This window comes from Oncorhynchus clarkii, chromosome 1 (assembly GCF_045791955.1).
Source record: "Oncorhynchus clarkii lewisi isolate Uvic-CL-2024 chromosome 1, UVic_Ocla_1.0, whole genome shotgun sequence".
NCBI lineage: Eukaryota > Metazoa > Chordata > Actinopteri > Salmoniformes > Salmonidae > Oncorhynchus > Oncorhynchus clarkii.
This window is the reverse complement of record NC_092147.1, coordinates 82,284,805-82,303,929: the sequence shown is the minus strand read 5'-3', so window position 1 is coordinate 82,303,929 and position 19,125 is coordinate 82,284,805. Positions and strand designations below refer to the sequence as shown.

The following is a 19,125-nucleotide window of genomic DNA, read 5'->3' as shown; positions in this document are numbered from 1 at the left end:
TGATCTTAGAGTAAGTTATCCAGCAGTAGCTAGCTTTATTTTATCATCGTCACTTAGAGTAAGTTATCCAGCAGTAGCTAGCTTTATTTTATCATCGTCACTTAGAGTAAGTTATCCAGCAGTAGCTAGCTTTATTTTATCATCGTCACTTAGAGTAAGTTATCCAGCAGTAGCTAGCTTTATTTTATCACCGTCACTTAGAGTAAGTTATCCAGCAGTAGCTAGCTTTATTTTATCATCGTCATTTAGTTGTTTTCTGATCCTTTTGGTGGGGAGCGCAAGGAAATGTGACTAGAACAAATGAACCTATAGCCCAGCCTTTTTATATGCTGACAGAAACATGCAAGGCTTGGAATTGAAGAAGTAGAAAAAGCAGTGGTCTTTAGCGTTTGTCATCGGCTTCAGCTTTATATGACGATCCTCTATCAAGATATTTTCATGCAATAACTTTCATATGAAATATCTCTAGGTTAGCTTAGGCATGTCATTGTGTTTATATGAAATATCTCTAGGTTAGCTTAGGCATGTCATGGAATTTGGTCTTGGCAGCACATTAAAGGCACAACACTGAAGACAATCTATGATGTCGCTACACTCCATGAATGTTTTCATGTTAATGTGTGTCCATGTCCAGTACCCATGTAGTTGTCAGTATTGGTGCTCACTACTTGTTTTTCCCCTCCATTTTGAGTTGGAATATGTTCGACATTTACTAAGCTATAGAATAAAGTGATTGAAATGTGAGTTTTCTTTCTCAGGCCACAGACCTACTGTACTGTTCAGGAACGAAATCAAGACAAAGTGAACGTTCCACACCATTGTGCCGTGCTGAACGTACCCATTTGAGGGTGTGTCACTCATGCCACATTGCTCAATGTTTACAAATACAATAAGTAGCAGATTGCTGAAGTTGTGACTATGTAATGGAAACAAACATCTTATGAAAGGGTTCAAATGTTCAGAATGTATTCTAGAATGTCAGTCCAGAGAAAAGAGAGGATGGTGTGATGGGTTTATTGTGCTTTGCACCCTGTCTCTCACACACCTGCTTCCTGCCAACCTGGCCATGGTGAGTATGAGGCAGTGTGTGTTTGGATATCAAACCTGCTCCCCTCGTCACCGAGTTTACAGTCAGGTCTTCATTAATAAACACACACCGACCACACACACTCATTCACAGGTATAACATGAAACAACATAGCAACGTTACAAGACTGACTTTACGTACAAAATCCAGATGCAGAGAACCATGCATTCCTCGAGTTGAGTTTGACTTCAATAAAAGTATAAACACACTAGTTGTAGATATACCGCTCTCCCAAGAGATGAGTAATGTTCAAGTAGTAAGGTCCCTGGTTGACAATACCTTCATTTAACCAGGTAAGTCATGAGAACACATATTTTACAATAACAACCTGACCAAGACCTTAAGCCTACAGAACACTGTCTAGTTGGTACAACTTGGGAGTTTCCACATCTAGAGAAAAAATATGGGAATAAAGGTCCACCTCGTCTTCCAATGGGCTTATGAGTACAGGGAGTTAAGAGGTCAGGATATTATAAGCAGTGGAGCTCATCATTTACCTGAGCATTCACATTGTTCTGATGGGCGGAGCTAGCAAAAATAGAAATCATATAAGGTTGGTGCAGGAGAACTACAGATATGAAAAATGCCCCTTTCAAGTTTAAATCTCATACACAACTCAAAAACACTTGTTGGGATAAAGTTATGTTGTGAATGAAACAGAGGCCTCTATCAGCGTTGGTCTAATGCTACTAAGTTCGTGAACACAAAACTAACCATTATTGCACTGGAACAATTCTCTTGACAGCCTGCAAAACATCTTCATTCTCCACTTTGTTGCCAAACTCCTCCTCCCTGTGCTCCAGAAGAATTCCCTGAGGAAAAAATACAATTTTAAAAAGGGACCTACGTAATACCAAACAACCTCACAACACAATGTCTTGGTCTATACATTTCAGTTAAACCGTGTTTGTATCAATATTGTCCTAGAGGACTTCCTTCCCTCGTCTCTGCTCATGGCCACTGATTACTGAGTTGATAACAGATAGTGTGTGTGTCTCATCTGCAGCACTGGATCCATCATGGTTGAGTCTCTCCCCTCATATGTGTCGGCAGTTGGGAGTCTAAAGGTGTCAGCATGCTTCAGTTCGGCTGACACCTAGCAGAGTGCTCGCATACTCCTTTAATAGACCTCTGCTTGAAAAACGAGAAAAAGCAGCAATAGTACTATTTATCAATTTTGAGACGCCGTAGCCAGTATACATTACAGTTTCTCAAAATAGTCCGAATTAATCTAAGATAACTCAGATTTCTTGTCATTCATTTTTTTTTTTTAATTGCAGAGGAGATCTTAGTTAAATGTAAAATTGCGCACCTAACATCTTAGGTGCAGTATTTCAACAAAAAAATGAATGAAAACGAGTCGTCTCTCGTTGAATGACAAAGACTTTATTGAAGAATCCCTACTGTTGACCAATCACAGACGAAGGGGAGTAGGCTTTGGCTTGCCTCAAAAAATTGTGTGCCCGAACAGCCGAAAAAACCCTTGCTGAAGTCAAACATTAACAAAAACGTCACAGTATATGCACAAACAGTTACTGTTTCGGCTGAGAAGCATGCGGACACCTTAACAGCTCCAGTTAATGATTCCCAGCTGTGGCTGAGCGTAATCCATTGATGCACAGCCCTGTGTGTGGGGTACCTGGTTCCCCGCGCCGATGACAAACACGCCTCCCAGGACGAAGCCCTCCCCCAACATGTTGCCATGGTAACCGGCCTTCCAGGCCCGCATAAAGTTCTGCCACACCCCCAGACGGATGAAGCCCAGCCCCCCCATCTTCCTCTGTAGTGGGCCATAGAAGTGGTGCTGCAAAGAATACAAACCAATCAATCAAGAGAAAAGAAAACTCAGGCACAGACAACAGGCATACTATATCTACACATGGTTCAGCTCCTCTCCTTCATAGCAGGCCTGTGTAGAAATCGATTCAAACATGTTCACAGTTCATTTAAGCCAGTGCAGATGAAGGAACGAAGACTAGGAGAGGAAGCCTTTGTTAAACTATTGAGATGTACCCATAGTCAAGTCCGTCTCACCTTCTATAGACTATTGAGATGCACCCATAGAGAGTCGGGGTGTTTCTCAAAATGCATACTACCATGCTCTGAGAACGCATATAGGAGTATGGAAGGTCGGAGTCAAAATCAAAGTATGCGAAACGGAACATGGCGGACACTTCTCTAATGCGTACTCCATTTGTACAGTTGAAGTCGGATGTTTACATACACATTAGCCAAATACATTTAAATTTCTCAGTTTTTCACAATTCCTGACATTTAATCCTAGTAAAGATTCCCTGTTTTAGGTCAATTAGGATCACCACTTTATTTTAAGAATGTGAAATGTCAAAATAATAGTACAGAGAATGTTTTATTTCAGCTTTTATTTCTTTCATCACATTCCCAGTGGGTCAGAAGTTTACATACACTCAAATAGTATTTGGTAGCATTGCCTTTAAATTGTTTAACTTGGGTCAAATATTTTGGGTAGCCTTCCACAAGCTTCCCACAATAAGTTGGGTGAATTTTGGCCCATTCCTCCTGACAGAGCTGGTGTAACTGAGTCAGGTTTGTGGGCCTCCTTACTCACACACACTTTTTCAGTTCTTCCCATGAAATTTCAACAGGATTGATGTCAGGGCTTTGTGATGGCCACTCCAATACCTTGACTCTGTTGTCCTTAAGCCATTTTGCCACAACTTTGGAAGTATGCTTGGGGTTATTGTCCCTTTGGAAGACCCATTTGTGACCAAGCTTTAACTTCCTGACTGATGTCTTGACATGTTGCTTCAATATAGCCACATAATGTCCCTTCCTCATGATGCCATTTATTTTGTTTAGTGCACCAATCCCTCCTGCAGCAAAACACCCCCACAACATGATGCTGCCACCCCTGTGCTTCACGGTTGGGGTGGTGTTCTTTGGCTTGCAAGCCCCACCTTTTTCCTCCAAACATAACGATGGTCATTATGGCCAAACAGTTCTATGTTTGTTTCATCAATCCAGAGGGCATTTCTCCATGTGCAGTTGCAAACTGTAGTCTGGCTTTTTTATGGCGTTTTTGGAGCAGTGGCTTCTTCCTTGCTGAGCGGCCTTTCAGGTTATGTCAAAATAGGACTCGTTTTACTGTGGATATAGATACTTTTGTACCCGTTTCCTCCAGCATCTTCACAAGGTCCTTTGCTGTTGTTCTGGGATCGATTTGCACTTTTCACACCAAAGTACGTTCATCTCTAGGAGACAGAACACGTCTCCTTCCTGAGCGGTATGACGGCTGCGTGGTCCCATGGTGTTTATACTTGCGTACTATTGTTTGTACAGATGAACGTGGTACCTTCAGGCATTTGGAAATGGCTCCCAAGGATGACCCAGACTTGTGGAGGTCCACAATTTTGGCTGATTTCTTTTGATTTTCCAATGATGTCAAGCAAAGAGGCACTGAATTTGAAGGTAGGCCTTGAACTTCATCCACAGGTACACCTCCAATTGACTCAAATGATGTCAATTAGCCTATCAGAAGCTTCTAAAGCCATGACATCATTTTCTGGAATTTTCCAAGCTGTTTAAAGGCACAACTGGAACTGTGATACATTAAATTATAAGTGAAATAATCTGTCTGGAAACAATTGTTGGAAAAATTAATTGTGTCATGCACAAAGTAGATGTCCTAACCGACTTGCCAAAACTACAGTTTGTTAACAAGAAATTTGTGGAGTGGTTGAAAAATTTGATTTAATGACTCCAACCTAAGTGTATGTAAACTTCCGACTTCAACTGTACATATTTTAAAGCGTGCATCGATGCTTCAACGGAAAGTATGCAAAGAAATATGACGCAACAACAACAAAATTACACAACATTTGTTGAAATCAATGGTGGCCATTATTTGAGCTGAAGCGAGAGAAAATACACTTCGACTTTGGAATGAAATGTTGCCTATTCACATCTCATAAAGTATTGTAGTCAGGCAACATACTTTATCTTAATACGTTAATAAATACATGCGGTGTTAAATTTTGGCATGTTTACCTGCCTACGTACCGGAGATCACAAGCCCATAATAAGTCATAGGGCTAACTGGCAAGCTAATCACGAAGAATTAACATAATATTTGTTTTAGGTCATTATCTGGTTAGCTACATTATTACGAAGCACATATAGATAGCTGATATTTATGAGGTAAACGGTTGCTTTGTGTATATCTTGTTTGGTCCCTTTTGCCATTGTTGTCCTGGCTGGAAGATGGTACATTGAATGGGTAAGTCCATAGGGCTAACTGGCTAGCTAGCCACAAAGAATTGGTAGCTACCCACAAAAAAATATACATATATAACATTAGTTAAAGGTCATTTTTGTCTGTTTAACTAACTGGATAGCTAGATTATTCAGATTCACTTAGCTGATAGTTGTGAAGAAAAATATTTTATTTGTGTGGATCTTGTTTTGCCTATTGTTGCCATTGTCCTGACCTGGAAGAAGGTTCAGTGAATGAGGAGATTCAGCGTGAGATTATACAGTAGGGATGTACCAGTGCTTCTCAAATGTATCGTTTTATGCATTCTCCACATTCTCGTCCTCACAAGAACATACTCAAGAGAACATGGTGCACTTGTAGCATGAGAGTGTGGAGCACGGTAGTATGCATACTGAGAAACACCCAGGGCCTCACCTTCTCGTCTACATAGATGTCCCCAGCGAAGTGTGGTCGGAAGTCCTGGATCTCCGTGCCGATGTTCTCCTTCACCACGGCAACTAGAGGGACCCCGAGATCCTCAAGCTGGGTCTTCAGAGAGGACAGCTCGGAAGCTTCCTACACACACACACACACAATTAGTACAATTTCATTAATAGGATGGGTGGGGTCTTGTTTATTCTCCTGATGCATACAGCGGAATCTACACGACAACAATATATGGTGTGGAATATAGACTTGAATTAAGACCATTTCGGATGAACTTTCCCTGTAAGTAAAAAAGCTGACTATACTGTATAGTATCAGTGACATCACTTCACCTCTCTGCACAAAAATCATCCGGGCCGTCGTACAGCCATGACTACTGCTCCCGTCTTCTCCCACAGAGCTTTGGCCTTTATGGTGTTCTCATCTGCAGGACACACACATATACACAGGTCATGCATTGGTACCTGGGCTCTGCAGTGTGACAATTTTGGTCGCATATGCGCCTAAATATTTTGCTGTTCGACCTGGATAAAAACTATTCTTGGAGCACCAGTGTGCTTAGACCATTTTTTTTATCACCCAGATAATAATTGTAATAATTAGGCTTCGCTCTACCGTTGTTTCAGAGTGTCGCAGAAAAAAAGCAAGCAGATATTCGTTAGCATATTATGGATCACAAAATGCCTTGCTCAGAGCTATGCAAAAGATAGAGTTCTGTAAACTCTGTTTGAGATTTCAAATCTTAATAGCTGCCATGTTGGCACCAAAGGCTCTAACCTTGCTACATTCTAGTATGAATGTAAAACAGAATGTCATTGTCATACTGTAGAACGTTTGGTGCCAATATGAGCGACAGTTTTCTGCACTTTCCGGCCATGCCCAGTAGGTGAACCAGGGCCCTCGTACCGTCTCCAGTGGAGCGGAGGTCAGCTTCCTCCAGGTACTCCAGCGAGGCCTGGGCAGCCTTGGTCAGACACAAGTCAGTGTTGGCCAGGAAGATTCCAACGATGGCAACTCCTAAGGTCCCCAGACCCAGAGACCACATCCCCATCTCAAACAGCTCCACCTCGAGGCTGGAGGACAACACTGCAGCCAAAAAAATAGACAAACATGATTATCAGAGTGATTTATTGTTCTTAGGGAAGGAGAAACTTTAAGAGGAACCAGAGCCTAGAGAAGAGGGCCGATCTTCTTACTCGGTCATGCCACACGTACATGTCTAATGATTTCTGGTACTGTTAGATAACGAAACCTTACTGTTAGCGAGAGGCAACATTCTTAGGCATGGGTTAGGGGGTGGGAAGGTCAGGGTCACTGATATAGGCCATAAGATAAGTAAAGGGAACTAGCCTATAACAAACTCCATGCAATGTGTCACTAGAGCGAGATAATGTAATGCTCCTTGCCTGATTTGGGCTTGTTAGGGTCAGGGCTGGATGACGCTGTGCTGAGGTGAAAGGCTTTTAGACAAGGAAGTCTGGCTGTAGGGTTGGTAGAGGGCTGGCTGTTGTGAATGGCACCCCCCAGAGGCAGGTAAGAGATGTGCAGAGTCTGAGATAGCCTCCATCTGGCCCTTAGGGCTTTAGCGGAGTGTCTGGAGAGGGACTGGACCAGTGCCAGGGCCATGGTGACTGTATAAACACAACCCATCAGAACTTATAAAACAGACTTTCTCTGAAGAGACAAGAAAAACAAAAGCCTTTATCGTGAGCGTGAAATCTCTGGCGTTTGAAAGATGGCATGGGCACATGCAACTACTGTTAGGAAGTAGTGACCGATGTTCAAACAGTAGACTAAAAACAATGTTTTTGTTTATCTTTTCAGAGACAGCCTAGGTAGGGCTGGCACAATTACCATATAACCGGGAGTTATGGATGAAGACCATCGTGAAAATAAATTAACCTTCCTAACCCCCCAAAAAATCTATAAAAATACAAACAGCTGACTGAAAAGTGTGACATGTTGAATGGTAAACTGATGGGTACACTTAATGGCTGTGTGGTATTGTGATGCAATAATTGACATGTTAATATAGAATGTTAAAGGTTGACTCTGCAAAATGATATTACCATCAGCAGCACTGCAGATATTGAGATGAGTGAGATGCAAGACTTCGCTCTCTCACAGTCACACACAGTTTCTGCGCATGTGCACATGTTCGCGTCACACTGTCACAGCGTGGACGCCAGGGCACCAAAACGGGGGAGAAGTTGAGCCTCGCGCTTCAACCCTCTTAGTTGTAGCGGAAATTGACCCACTATGCTGTTTACTTTCTGGATCTACATCATATTGCTGAGTTCACCTTTAACTGATGTGGCTCGTGCAATGGAATTTATTTATGGTAATGCCAGTTAAGTTGAATCAACAAATCACAGCACAAATTCCAACTTCTACTTCCTGCTTTGCGCCTCGCAATGGCCACCAGTCCACCCATTATGCCATCATTTGGCTTGTTCGACATTGCAGCCGAAGGTACAGATAACTGCTGCCTTACGGATCTACAAAGAACCTTGCATCATAATGAACTACTCATTATTATTTGTAGATCAGTCAGTCAGTCACAATTTAACCATGATACATTCTGATTTTGATCCTCTCCAACACAGCCAACGACTTGAATGGGGTTGCCCATTATATTTCTATGGCTGCACGTGCAGACAGGAGCAGAGAAAAACATGCATCCTTTTTTATTTTGCTAATTGAACGGTTATGCTGTAAAGAGGTCAATGGACCGCAGGCCTCGGGGATAGAAGGATGCTGGATTGGCGCACATTCAACAATTCTGATCTAGCAAAGTGGATATTCGGTTTTTTTAAACTGTAATGCAGGTAATTGGTGACGGTGACATGAACGTGTATTGGGGTTGACATTAGAGATTGACCGATTATTGGAGGACCAAAAAAAAGTCGATACTGATTAAATCGGACAATTTAAAAATAATTCTAAAAATGTATTTGTAATAATGACAATTACAACAATACTGAATGAACACTTATTTTAATTTAATACATCAATAAAATCAATAATGAAACATGTTCAATTTGGTTTAAATAATGCAAAAACAAAGTGTTGGAGAAAAAAGTAAAAGTGCAATATGTGCCATGTAAAAAAGCTAACGTTTAAGTTCCTTGCTCAGAACATGAGAACATATGAAAGTTGGTGGTTCCTTTTAACATGAGACTAATATTTCAAGGTAAGAGGTTTTAGGTTGTAGTTAATATAGTATTTATAGGACTATTTCTCTCTATACCATTTGTATTTCATTAACCTTTGACTATTGGATGTTCTTATAGGCACTTTAGTATTGCCAGTGTAACAGTATAGCTTCCGTCCCCCTCCTCGCCCCTACCTGGGCTCGAACCAGGAACACATCGACAACAGCCACCCTCAAAGCATCGTTACCCATCCCTCCACAAAAGCCGCAGCCCTTGCAGAGCAAGGGGAACAACTACTCCAGGTCTCAGAGCGAGTGACGTTTGAAACACTATTATCGCACACCCCGCTAACTAGCTAGCCATTTCACATTCGTTACACCAGCCTAATCTCGGGAGTTGATAGGCTTGAAGTCATAAACAGCGCAATGCTTGAAGCACATATAATTAATTATAACATAATAACACACAGAGCCTTTGGTCATTAATATGGTCGAACCCGGAAACTATAATTTTGAAAACAAATGTTTATTCTTTCAGTGAAATAAGGAACCGTTCTGTATTTTATCTAACGGGTGGCATCCATCAGTCTAAATATTGCTGTTACATTGTACAACCTTCAATGTTATGTCATAATTACGTAAAATTGTGGCAAATTAGTTTGCAACGAGCCAGGCTGCCCAAACTGTTGCATATACCCTGACTCTGCGTGCAATGAACACAAGAGACGTGACACAATTTCACCTGCTTAATATTGCCTGCTAACCTGGATTTCTTTTAGCTAAATATGCAGGTTTAAAAATATATACTTCTGTGTATTGATTTTAAGAAAAGGCATTGATGTTTATGGTTAGGTACACGTTGGAGCAACGACAGTCCTTTTTCGCAAATGCGCACTGCATCGATTATATGCAACTAAGGACACGCTAGATAAACCAGTAATATCATCAACCATGTGTAATTAACTAGTGATTATGATTGATTGATTGTTTTTTTTTATAAGATACGTTTATTGCTAGCTAGCAACTTACCTTGGCTTCTTAATGCATTCGTGTAACAGGCAGGCTCCTCGTGGAGTGCAATGAGAGGCAGGTGGTTAGAGCGTTGGACTAGTTCACTGTAAGGTTGCAAGATTGAATCCCTGAGCTGACAAGGTAAACATCTGTCATTCTGCCCCTGAACAAGGCAGTTAACCCACCGTTCCTAGGCAGTCATTGAAAATAAGAATGTGTTCTTAATTAACTGACTTGCCTAGGTAAATAAAGGTGTAAAAAAGTATAAATAACAAAAAAACATTATTATTATTTTTTTTTTAAATCGGCCAAAATCAGTGTCCAAAAATACAGATTTCCGATTGTTATGAAAACTTGAAATCAGCCCTAATTAATCGGCCATTCCTATTAATCGGTCGACCTCTAGTTGACATCCATACAAGCATTATACTCTGATTTTTACCTCAACATAGTGTGAAATACACATATAAACAATAGCTTAAATGAGGAGAGTCGGGATCTTTCCCACACGCGTTTCAATGGCATTTCCGATGTTCTGGTCGAATTCCATTAACCTCTTTACCTCATCTTTTACCGTCATCCAAAATTCAATGACTGTCACAGTCCTAAGCCTGGGGCATGTAGTTTAAATGTGTACAGTGGGCTGTTGACTAAGAAAAGAAAGAACTACACTTTCACTGTGTGTAAAACTTTCACTCTGGTCAGTATTGTCTGGGTGGGTCAGTTCAGTAAAGTAAAGTATATTATAGTTCAGTACATTATATGTTACTCAACTCTAGTGTGCTGTACTGTGTATTGTACTAAACTCAACTCTATTCTTATGCACAGTTCAGGACTGTACTCAACTTTTTTACTGTACTGTGCCATCCACACTTGTGAAACATAGGCGTCTACGATTGCTTCAAATTTGGTCCGGTCTGGACCAAAAACAACTTATGTGGACGTTGAAGGCCAGGGCAGACTGACCATATTTCAACGTCCATGGATGTCCGGTGTCGGTCGGTACGGATGCTGGTTACAGTAAATGGAAAGAGAGGGGGCTCTTGGGTAGATGTCAGTAAGAGATGAGAGAGGTGACATTAACTAGAGGCAGAGAGAGAGGGCTGGGTTGTCCAGGCTGTTTTCAATCTTACTTTGACCACCACACAACAGAAAGATTGAGAAAAAAAAAACACAGTTTTGAGTTGAATATACAGTGGGGCAAAAAAGTATTTAGTCAGCCACCAATTGTGCAAGTTCTCCCATTTAAAAAGATGAGAGGCCTGTAATTTTCATCATTGGTACACTTCAACTATGACAGACAAAATGAGAAGAAGAAAAATCCAGAAAATCTCATTGTAGGATTTTTAATGAATGTATTTGCAAATTATGGTGGAAAATAAGTATTTGGTCAATAACAAAAGTTTCTCAATACTTTGTTATATACCCTTTGTTGGCAATGACAGAGGTCAAACATTTTCACACACTGTTACTGGTATTTTGGCCCATTCCTCCATGCAGATCTCCTCTAGAGCAGTGATGTTTTGGGGCTGTTGCTGGGCAACACGTACTTTCAACTCCCTCCAAAGATTTTCTATGGGGTTGAGATCTGGAAACTGGCTAGGCCACTCCAGGACCTTGAAATGCTTCTTACGAAGCCACTCCTTCGTTGCCCGGGCGGTGTGTTTGGGATCATTGTCATGCTGAAAGACCCAGCCACCCCCATGCTTCACAGTAGGTATGGTGTTCTTTGGATGCAACTCAGCATTCTTTGTCCTCCAAACACAACGAGTTGAGTTTTTACCAAAAAGTTATATTTTGGTTTCATCTGATATTCTCCCAATCTTCTTCTGGATCATCCAAATACTCTCTAGCAAACTTCAGACGGGCCTGGACATGTACTGGCTTAAGCAGGGGGACACGTCTGGCACTGCAGGATTTGAGTCCCTGGCGGCGTAGTGTGTTACTGATGGTAGGCTTTGTTACTTTGGTCCCAGCTCTCAGGTCATTCACTAAGTCCCCCCGTGTGGTTCTGGGATTTTGCTCACCGTTATTGTGATCATTTTGACCCCACGGGGTGAGATCTTGTGTGGAGCCCCAGATCGAGGGAGATTATCAGTGGTCTTGTATGTCTTCCATTTCCTAATAATTGCTCCCACAGTTGATTTCTTCAAACCAAGCTGCTTACCTATTGCAGATTCAGTCTTCCCAGCCTGGTGCAGGTCTACAATTTTGTTTCTGGTGTCCTTTGACAGCTCTTTGGTCTTGGCCATAGTGGAGTTTGGAGTGTGACTGTTTGAGGTTGTGGACAGGTGTCTTTTATCCTGATAACAAGTTCAAACAGGTGCCATTAATACAGGTAACGAGTGGAGGACAGAGGAGCCTCTTAAAGAAGAAGTTACAGGTCTGTGAGAGCCAGAAATCTTGCTTGCTTGTAGGTGACCAAATACTTATTTTCCACCATAATTTGCAAATAAATTCATAAAAAATCCTACAATGTGATTTTCTAGATTTTTTTTCTCATTTTGTCTGTCATAGTTGAAGTGTACCTATGATGAAAATTACAGGCCTCTTTCATATTTTTAAGTGGGAGAACTTGCACAATTGGTGACTGACTAAATACTTTTTTTGCCCCACTGTAACAGTATGCCAGTGGAAGGAAGGGCTGTAAGCAGGTGACCCAACTATGGTTTGTGACAACTATGATTTCTCATTGTAGCAATTCAATTGCAGTAATTCCATTAGTTTTATTTTTTAAATTCCGTTAAAAATTTGGTTAAACCAAATAGATATCAGTAAAAACACTAATTGATAGGTCTACCTTCGCTTGTTATTTCTGTTAACCTTCATTATTGACCCTCATGAGGGAGAGAAATTAGAAAATATCAAATATGAGTGGGTTTTTGGTAACGGAATTTCAAGGCACAGGGCAATGTTTCTTAAACTTACACAATGCAAATAATTTATCCAAACGAAATATAAGTGTTGATATTAGTTGGCAGGGGTCTTTACTTCAACATATTGATGTACAGAGATGGGTAAGCTGACAACATCACGCTTCAATGGGGCAGAAGTCTGTGCGTTGTTGTGTGCGTTGTGGTTCTGGACGGTCAGACAGCTAGCAACAATGACAAAATGCCATGCCTGTCATTTAAGCTGTTGTTTACTTACATTACTATTCCCCCATGTGGGGAATAGTAACTCCTTTCAGCTTGTTTAATCTTGTTCTTGATACCATGTCTTGTTTTTAGGTGTTTTGAACGATTTTATGTCAATGCTAATATGGCAACAACAAAAGAATCTAGCTACCAACAACTAACAATGTATTTGAGCGACAACAAGTGGATCATTGTGCAAATGTATTTGTTTTCAAAAAACATTGTAGACTAAATATAATTTACATGTTGCAAAAAATCTAACCAACCCAGAATGTTTTGCCCCATAGTTGCGCACGTGTTGGGTTTTGTTGCTAAACAACCAACCTGTCTATTTCCAAAACATTTTAAGACTTTTTCTGGTAGATGTTTTCTAACTTATTTTCTATCCGTTTGGCCAGAAATCAAAGCCGTTGCTTATTCTTTATATTTAGGATAGAAAATGGTTGAATTTTTTTATTTATCAAATATATAATCTCTTAGCTTTCATTTGTCAACAGATTTAACATTCTCCTATGAACTTCACATGTTGGAAATGTTGGAAATGACCTTAGGCATTGTTTAATGAATTACAGCAAACCTGTTTGTCTACATTACATTTCCTCAGGAAACTGATGGGTGTGACTAAGTAACAAACATATGAACTGCTCCGTTTGTTGTAACTTATCTTTCGACCATCAAACTGTACTGTGGTTATAAAGTTATGGGTGTGACACACACTTGAGCACACACACACACAAGCTTGAGCGCACACACCCTAATGTCTCAGACGATAGCTTACATGGCTAATCCTTCTTCCCCTTGTATAAGCAAGAGGGGCCTTAACATACAATGTTAGACAGTACACAGTGAATCATCAGTATAGTCAATTGAGGATAATTATTATTAGTCTATATGAACATGAACAAAATACTGTTACTGTATTGTCAGGGCTTTCTTGTATGTGGATTTTTCAAGATGTGGATTTTTCAAGATATGAATCATTCGGGTATTTTCCATTTTCTCTGAACAAGACAGTCTGAATGGTCCACCAAATGCTTAGGCCTACATGCATGAAATATATGTGAAACCAAACTGAACACAAACCTACACGTATGGTCATTCTAAAAAATACTAAAATTCCATTTTCAAACATCGATTCATTTATCAAACAATCACCCACTGAAGCTGTGCACTCATTTCCCTCAAGTTCAGCTCATTCAGTCCCAAATACTCTGTTCTGCACTTCACTGTGACTTGACAAGTCTTGACTAACTACTGCAGTGTGACTTTCCCTTCTTAGAGTGAGGACAAAGGCCTGAACCCTAATGAGAACAACAACCAATAGACTACCTGGCAGCCGCACATGAACTGATTGACTGGATTCCATATAGATAGATAGTGGAAAGGAATGTTTACATTGTAAGCTTAGCTACACTGATTTACACATTGACAATGAGTTGAGAAACGGACTGTTATTATTGACAACAAAAATGTGAGAACATAGGATCGATTATCGTGACAAAGATTAATTGGAAAGTATGCTAGTTACAGATCTGAATATTAACTGAATTCTGCAACTTCTTATTCCTTATCTTAGAGCGCTTATTTCAAATTGAGTGACACAAATTATTAAATGTGGCTTCCCATGAAAACCCTATCCAAGACAATTTTTCAGCGTTCAACTGCCATGCAATTTGACATAGATAGCTTACCTATATAACAGTATTGCTTCCGTCCCTCTCCTCGCCCCTACCTGGGCTCGAATCAGGAAACCTCAGCACACATCGACAACTGACACCCACGAAGCATCGTTACCCATCGCGCCAGAGCAAGGGGAACAACTACTACTCAGAGCGAGTGACGCGCACCCCGCTAACTAGCTAGCTACACCAATTTGATAAGTAACCTTAACCTTAAGACCCACTAAAAGACAGCCAATCATGTTGACTGGTAAGTGGCATTATAAAGTAAACTTTACTAGCTAGCTAAATCTGTTGGCATTCTTTGATTAATGCATTAAATAGGCCAAGTATAAATTAGTAGTAACAATGACACAACGTTAGCTTGTTCACTTTGTAGACTTCACATTTGGGCTAGCTGGCTATCTAGGTTAACGGTAGCTAACTGCATGATGACGTTAGCTTGCTGATTGAAATAATGCTCGCAACAAAATGTTTAACAATATTTCAAATAATGTATAAAGGAATGATACTCACAAATATTGTGTTGAAGGAGAAGAGTGCAGTTGACGTCTCCGTTCAAAATATCTAAATTTGGCGTAGGTGTATTAGTTGATCAAGATAAATGGATTAGTCATTGCAGGGAAACTAATCGCACAAAACACGGACCTTGGACACAAATGAAGTTAATTTTTGTACAATAAAAACAGATTGACAGATTAATTGTTGATAAAAAAAAATTACACTGAGGAGTAATGTACCGAGAATGTGTGTCGACACACACATACCAGAGGTGGTAAATTCTGGTAACAGAGTAATTAGAATTACATGTTCATGGACAAAAAGCAGGGTTACTATTTACCAATTAGTAACAGTTTGGCTGTATATTGTGAGGATTCTGTGTTATGCACTATAGCCCATTACCACATATGTGATTGAATATTATCTGCTGTTGGCTTGTGTGGATGTTTGTGTTATGCAACATAGCTGACTTGAGACATTGTTAATAGTTTCAGGGCCATGGGCCTTTCTCATGATGGAAAAATACAGAATAACATGAAGACAGGAACTGTGCAATGAGTAGGGGGGCACATTCAGAACGTAGTGTTGCGAGAACAAATGGTATTTTGTTAGATAATAGGAGCCAGGTGCCTGATAACTGTATATTCTACACAACTACAATGACTGACCACTGGAGCGCCCGGGGGCTGAGACCAGCTCTGCGCCAAAAATCGACAATAGGCTGGGTGAGTCTAAACCACGCCCAGTCTCTACTCTGACAGGCCGGCTCGGAAGCAGGAACTAATTCTGTCAAGAGTATATTATAATATCTTTGTCAGGAACAAGTCAGTTCTCTGTTTTGCCCTGCGAGGTGGGACAGAGAGCCTGTATATACGAAAATTGCATTTACCACTTATTGCTTAGCTAATAAAAAATACATAGTATACAATCGGTGACTCAATGTCATATTTATCCTGATACCAGATTCGAATTGACGCAACCCTAACAATATATCACAGTTATGGTTTCAGTAGACTAACCGATTAGGCCTAGAGTGACAGATAAACACCCAACCCTGTGCCCCCTGCATACACACCACATGGCCCATACACACACATAGCCTAACAGACACACACTTCTCAATAAGTCTGATAACAAATCTTACTACCAAGGTAGGCCTACACCTGAGCTTGGTTACATTGTAATGTTATTTTTGGTGTTGATGAGTTACTCTAGTGATGGGAGTAGATAATTAGGCTCAGAAGAGAGATTGACTGGCCCCAGTGATGTACTGGGATTAATTGGAACTCAGACTGCGAGCCAGGTCTAATCGCCCAATATCGGTGCCAACCTCACTAATGCTCTTGTGGCTGAATGGAAGCAAGTCCCCGCAGCAATGTTCCAACATCTAGTGGAAAGCTTTCCCAGAAGAGTGGAGGTTGTTATAGCAGCAAAGGAGGGACCAACTCCATATTAATGCCCATGGTTTTGGAATGAGATGTTCGATGCGCAGGTGTCCACATACTTTTGGTCATTATAGGTGGGCCTAAAGGTTTTTAGGCAAGATAACCCAATCAAAATGGAAAGCTCCTAGAAAGTGGGAATATGCCAGGCCTATTGAGCCAAAATCAATTATGGCCTATTGTATAAATAGAACAAAAATGAACAAAACTTTTTTAAGAGATCAGATTTTTTGTTTAGAAATACTTTGCTACAATGACACACTTAGTTATCTACCCACCTCGTTCCTTTCTTTTAGCAATTCCATCTAGTAAGTACACCATCATGCTTTCGGGATGTGTCTTTTCAGATTCCACAATGATTATTTAGTTGTGGACACTACATCAACACACTTGCCAACACTCCAGCCTTTGGGAGTCTTGCTCAGAGCTCCAGTCAAATTGGGCGCGCTCCGCTCCAGCTCCGCTCCAGCTCCGCTCAGGTCACATACTCTAGTATTGGAGTGTCCGTGTGCGTAGGGCCCTGTGAGTTTTATTTATTTTTATTTCACCTTTATTTAACCAGGTAGGCCAGTTGAGAGAACAAGTTCTCATTTACAACTGCGACCTGGCCAAGATAAAGCAAAGCAGTGCGACAAAAACAACAACACAGAGTCACACATTAACAAACGTACAGTCAATAACACAAAAGAAAAGAAAAAAATAAAGATCTATGTACAGTGTGTGCAAATGTAGAAGAGTAGGGAGGTAGGCAATAAATAGGCCCTAGAGGTGAAAATAATTACAATTTAGCATTAATACTGGAGTGATAGATGTGCAGATGATGATGTGCAAGTAGAGATACTGGGGAGCAAAAGAGCAAGAGGGTAAGTAATAATATGGGGATGAAGTAGGGCCCTGTGAGTGTGCATAGAGACAGTGCAAAAATAACAATTCAAGGGTCAACTCAGATAGTCCCTGTGGACATTTTGTTAGCTATTTAGCAGTCTTGTGACTTGGGGATAGAAGCTGTTCAGGAGCCTGTTGATATCAGACTTGATGCACATGTACAGCTTGTCGTGCGGAAGCAGAGCGAACAGTCTATGGTTTGGGTGGCTGGACTCTTTAACAATTTTCCGGGGCTTCCTTTCACACCCTTAACTACAGCTCAGCGCTCAACACCATAGTGCCCTCAAAGCTCATCACTAAGCTAAGGACCCTGGGACTAAACACCTCCCTCTGCAACTTGATCCTGGACTTCCTGATGGGCTGCCCCCAGGTGGTAAGGCTAGCGAACAACACGTCTGACACGCTGATCCTCTACACGGGGGCCCCTCAGGTGTGCGTACCTAGTTCCTGTTTACCCACGACTGCATGGTCAAGCACGACTCCAACACCATTATTAAGTTTGCAGACAACACAACGGTGGTAGGCCTGATCACGGACAACAATGAGAGCCTATATGGAGGAGGTCAGAGACCTGGCAGTCTGGTGCCAGGACAACAACCTCTCTCTCAATGTGATCAAGACAAAGGAGCTGATTGTTTACTACAGGAAAAGGAGGGCAGAGCACGCCCCCATTTACATCAACAGGGCTGTCCACATCACCAACAAACTATCATGGTCCAAACACACCGACAGTCGTGAAGAGGGCACGACAACATCTATTCCCCCTCAGGAGACTGAAAAGATTTGGCATGGGTCCTCAGATCCTCAAAAAGTTCTACAGCTTCACCATCGAGAGCATCACCGCCTGGTATGACAACTGCTCGGCATCCGACCGCAAGGCACTACAGATGGTAGTGCGTACGGCCCAGTACATCACTGGGATCAAGCTTCCTGCCATCCAGGACCTCTATACCAGGCGGTGTCAGAGGAAGGCCCTAAAAATTGTCAAAGACTCCAGCCACCCTAGTCATAGACTGTACTCTCTGCTACCGCATGGCAAGCTGTACCGGAGCGCCACGTCTAGGTCCAAGAGGCTTCTAAACAGCTTCTACCCCCAAGCCATAAGACTACTGAACAGTTAATCAAATGGCTACCTGGACTATTTGCATTGACCCCCCCCCCCCTCCCTTTTTAAGCTACTGATACTCACTGTTTATTATATATGCATAGTCACTTTACCCCTACCTACATGTACATATTACCTCAATTACCTAGACTAACGTGTACCCGCTATCAGGACTCAGGATAAGACCCAGATGCAGACATTTTGAATCTCAGATGTCTATGTACAAAATAGGGGAAAAGAAAACGACAAGTCAAGGGCAGGCAGAGGTCAGCAATCCAGGGCAGTGTCAGTAAGGTAAAGAACGGCAGGCAGAGGTCAGTAATCCAGGGCAGTGTCAGTAAGGTAAAGAACGGCAGGCAGGCTCAGGATCATGGCAGGCAGAGGTCAGTAATCCAGGGCAGTGTCAGTAAGGTAAAGAACGACAGGCAGGCTCAGGATCATGGCAG

General features: G+C 41.4%; 1 protein-coding gene across 4 annotated transcripts; it reads right to left on the bottom strand.

Annotated features, from left to right (window-relative positions):
- Positions 1-998: 998 nt before the first annotated feature.
- LOC139413339 (peroxiredoxin-like 2A) lies at positions 999-15,324 on the bottom strand. Of its 4 annotated transcripts, none has more exons than XM_071160576.1 (7): positions 15,263-15,324; positions 7,172-7,396; positions 6,672-6,851; positions 6,098-6,189; positions 5,754-5,894; positions 2,727-2,891; positions 999-1,899 (listed from the first exon to the last, which is right to left on the bottom strand). In XM_071160576.1, the coding sequence occupies exons 2-7, from the start codon at positions 7,389-7,391 to the stop codon at positions 1,804-1,806; spliced, it is 894 nt and encodes a 297-aa protein (XP_071016677.1). In that variant the 5' UTR covers positions 7,392-7,396; positions 15,263-15,324; the 3' UTR covers positions 999-1,803. The 4 variants fall into 4 exon arrangements, with proteins under 4 accessions (XP_071016677.1, XP_071016688.1, XP_071016706.1 ...); XM_071160587.1 differs by lacking the exon at positions 15,263-15,324 and adding an exon at positions 14,759-14,889; XM_071160595.1 differs by lacking the exon at positions 999-1,899 and adding an exon at positions 2,101-2,218 and having other exon boundaries at positions 15,263-15,308.
- Between the last annotated feature and the right edge of the window lie 3,801 nt (positions 15,325-19,125).